A 3328-nucleotide genomic window follows, 5' to 3' on the forward strand; every position below is an offset into this window, starting at 1 on the left:
CCTGGATTGTAACATAAACGAAAGCTCTCAAATGAGGAATCGGATTATCTAAATGATAACATAAATGAAAGCCTTCAAATGAGACATCAAGTTACTTAGACAGACAGTAATATAAGCAAAGCCCTCAAATGAGGCATTAAGTTATTTAGACAGTAACAAAAATTAAAAAATATGACACCCGAGTTACCTAGATGGCAACATAAACCCACAAACGTAGCACCTAAGTTACCTAGACGGTAACACAAGTTAAGCTTGCTTAAGTGGCACCTTGGCCTACCTAGACGATAACATCAAATTAAGCATGCTCAAGTGACACCCGAGCTTGCCTAACTCGACAAACACACACAAAGCTTGTCTAAGTCGACAACACAAAACTTGTTCAGATAACCAACATCAGATCCTGTGCAAGTTAATAATTCAAAGCGCTTAAGACAACATCCATGGTTAAAGACGACCACACACAGCTCGACCAAACGACCAATCCATTTGCAAAGTCAAAGACAATCACAAACAGTCCAGCCAAATGACCCATCCAACTGCAAACATAAAGCTGGCTACAACTCAATCAAAAGGCCAATTACAGTTGCAACAAACATTCCTTTTTTGCTAATCAAACTTTCGAGCTTTGGAGACTTATGTACTTACTTACCCAACAAATATACTAAATAGAATCTCATTAGTACTATACAAACGGTGTTAAAATGAGTGTCAAACGATGTTAAAATGAGTGTCATGTGCCGATTTATGATTTTTTTAATTTTTTTAAAATTTTTTTTAAATATTTTAACTATATGAATATTTGTAATCTGATTTGACTATTTATTAAATATTATGTTGACACTTAATAAAAATGTAACTAAAGAATTACATTAATTAAATTTTAGATACTAAATTTGTACATAAATTTATAATTATTATTAGAATAATCGATTATTGAGTAATGATGCACAAATATTTCATTTTCTATTCAGCATCTATCTTATAACTACAAAATAATATTTTTATTTAAAATATAAACTAATATCAAATGAATTAATTAAGAAAGTGAAAAAAAAAATTGTTTAGAGATTCCATTTACATGTCACACTCCTATAGGCGCTACCTTCCACGTAATTTCTCTATCTTGTGGATAAGAGAAACATGTGCAAACAACACACTCTCATGTTTCAATGGACATCAATAGCACACAAAATCATCACTTCCAAATCCACATATCCACCACACCATGGCAACCACCACCACCACCATCTTCTTATCCCCATCGGCCATTCTCTCCACCACCACCACAACCACCACCCCACCCTCCCCATGCAAGTCCCTCCTCCCCTTCAAACAGCCCTTAACGAACTTAACTGCCGCCGCCACCATCGCCGCCATTCTAACCACCGCACCACTGCCTTCCCTGGCGCAAGAGTTCCCCTCCTACCAAGTCTACTACGGCACTGCCGCCAGCGCCGCCAACTACGGCGGCTACGGCGGCAACTCCAACAAGAAGGACTCTGCTGAGTATGTCTACGACGTCCCTGCTGGCTGGAAGGAACGCTTGGTGTCCAAGGTCGAAAAGGGTACTAAACTAACGTTTCTTCCATCTGTCTCTGTCTGCATATGATGTCAACTCTGCTATGCATTAAGCATATAACCCTAGACATTTATACATGTATGATATAGAAATATGGAAGCATTATGAACCAAAAACTAAATTTTCTCCCATTTGATCTTTACACAGGGTTTAACATAGGAATGTGATTAATTAATAGAGTTATGCGTATTAGTTAACAATTGGAATTGGATAAATTTGTATTATGAATTCGTCTATCTTATCTCTTGGTTGAGTTGACGTGAGATCTCTAATGTATTATTGTATTAGATAAGTATGGAATGTGATAAAAGGATAGTGTTTGGGGATTATAGGTACTAACGGAACGGACAGTGAGTTCTACAACCCGAAGAAGAAGGCAGAGAAAGAGTACCTCACTTTTCTTGCTGGGTTTCGGCAACTTGCACCAAAAGATGTGATTTTGAACAACTTGGCACTCTCTGATGTGGATTTGCAGGACCTGATAGCCAATGCTGATAGCTTGAGCTCTGAGGAGGTGAAAGATGATAAGGGGCAGCTGTATTATGTGTATGAGATTGATGGGGTTGGCACTCATAGCTTGATCTCAGTTACTTGTGCCAAGAACAAGCTCTATGCTCATTTTGTCAATGCCCCCACTCCAGAGTGGAACAGGGACAAGGACATGCTGAGGCATGTTCATGAGTCTTTCAAGACTGTGGGGTCTTTTTAGTTGGATTTTGGTGTTAAGCATTTGGTAGAGGTAATGAATGATGAATGATTGTATATTATGAGGATGAGGATCTTTTGATAAATTTGAAAATTTTACTATCTGTCATGTTTCTTGATTTTTGGTGGGATTTGCTTGAAGGCATCAGTGTCTAAAATGAGGTGTGTTGGGAAAATTGAAGTAGCTCTTTGCAAGTCTAAGTTTTTGTGTGGTTTTTTGTTGAATGTGAGTGTTTTTCTGCTTGTTCTTAGCTTAAAACATTCATTGATGTTGTTTTTTAGTGGTTTTTGGTTGAATTTGAATATTCCTCTGGAGTTGTAATTATTATCTGTTCTATGCAGAGGATGGTTTGTTTTGATGATTTTGGGGATTATTTACTGCTAGCCATCTTGCTTGAATTTTTGGTATGTCTGGTTTTGATTTGGAACTCTCAACTTCTGATGTGGTTTATTGGGAAAATAGTGCAGCTCTTGCAAGTTGTGTGTGGTTTATGGTTGAATCTGTGAGTATATTATGCTTCTGGTTGTTTATTGCTCAAAAACTCAATTTCTTCTGATGTTTCTTGACTTTCATGAAAAATTCAATTTTAGGAGTTTTTATAATATTTTGGAGATGTTTTTGATGTCACTTACTTGCATGACAGCAATATAACATAGATTAGAAACTTTTACTTGGTGTCAGCATGCTTTTATTTCTTGAACATTTGGCTTCAATCTGATACTTTTGAGTGACTTGTGTGTTGAATAGGTGTTGTTTTTTGGCTTGAAAACACTTGAGCAGTTTTCAGAAGTTCTTGAACATGTTTTCAAGGAAAATTCAATTTCTGATTTCAAAACTAGAGTTATATCAAATTGTTTACTTCTGATTTCTTGTACTTGATCTTGATATTGCTTGGTTAGTAATGGACATCGAGCAATCAGATTAAGCTTGAACAATGAACACTATCAATTTGCCATCAAATATAGCAAACTTGAGTGAAGTTAAACTAATTATGGCTTAACCTACAAATGAAGTTCATGCTTAATAGATATTCATCTGCATGA

The 3328-nt window shown here is 36.4% G+C and overlaps 1 protein-coding gene across 1 annotated transcript; it reads left to right on the plus strand.

Annotated features, from left to right (window-relative positions):
* The first annotated feature begins 1172 nt into the window (after positions 1 to 1172).
* On the plus strand, positions 1173 to 2403 carry LOC114178576 (thylakoid lumenal protein (Mog1/PsbP/DUF1795-like photosystem II reaction center PsbP family protein)). Its single transcript, XM_028064575.2, has 2 exons — positions 1173 to 1565; positions 1912 to 2403. Exons 1-2 carry the CDS (start codon positions 1226 to 1228, stop codon positions 2286 to 2288), a joined length of 717 nt encoding a protein of 238 aa, XP_027920376.1. The 5' UTR covers positions 1173 to 1225; the 3' UTR covers positions 2289 to 2403.
* The last annotated feature ends 925 nt before the right edge of the window (positions 2404 to 3328 follow it).

Source organism: Vigna unguiculata, chromosome 1 (assembly GCF_037176805.1).
Source record: "Vigna unguiculata cultivar grain cowpea cultivar isolate G323 ecotype 2 chromosome 1, ASM3717680v1, whole genome shotgun sequence".
Taxonomy (NCBI): Eukaryota; Viridiplantae; Streptophyta; class Magnoliopsida; order Fabales; family Fabaceae; genus Vigna; species Vigna unguiculata.

Excerpts from the sequence above, each read along its gene's own strand:
- LOC114178576 (XM_028064575.2), top strand. The coding sequence starts at position 1,226 with ATGGCAACCACCACCACCACCATCTTCTTATCCCCATCGGCCATTCTC. Across the intron at positions 1,566-1,911 it reads GGTGTCCAAGGTCGAAAAGG|GTACTAACGGAACGGACAGT; the intron begins GTACTAAACTAA and ends TGGGGATTATAG.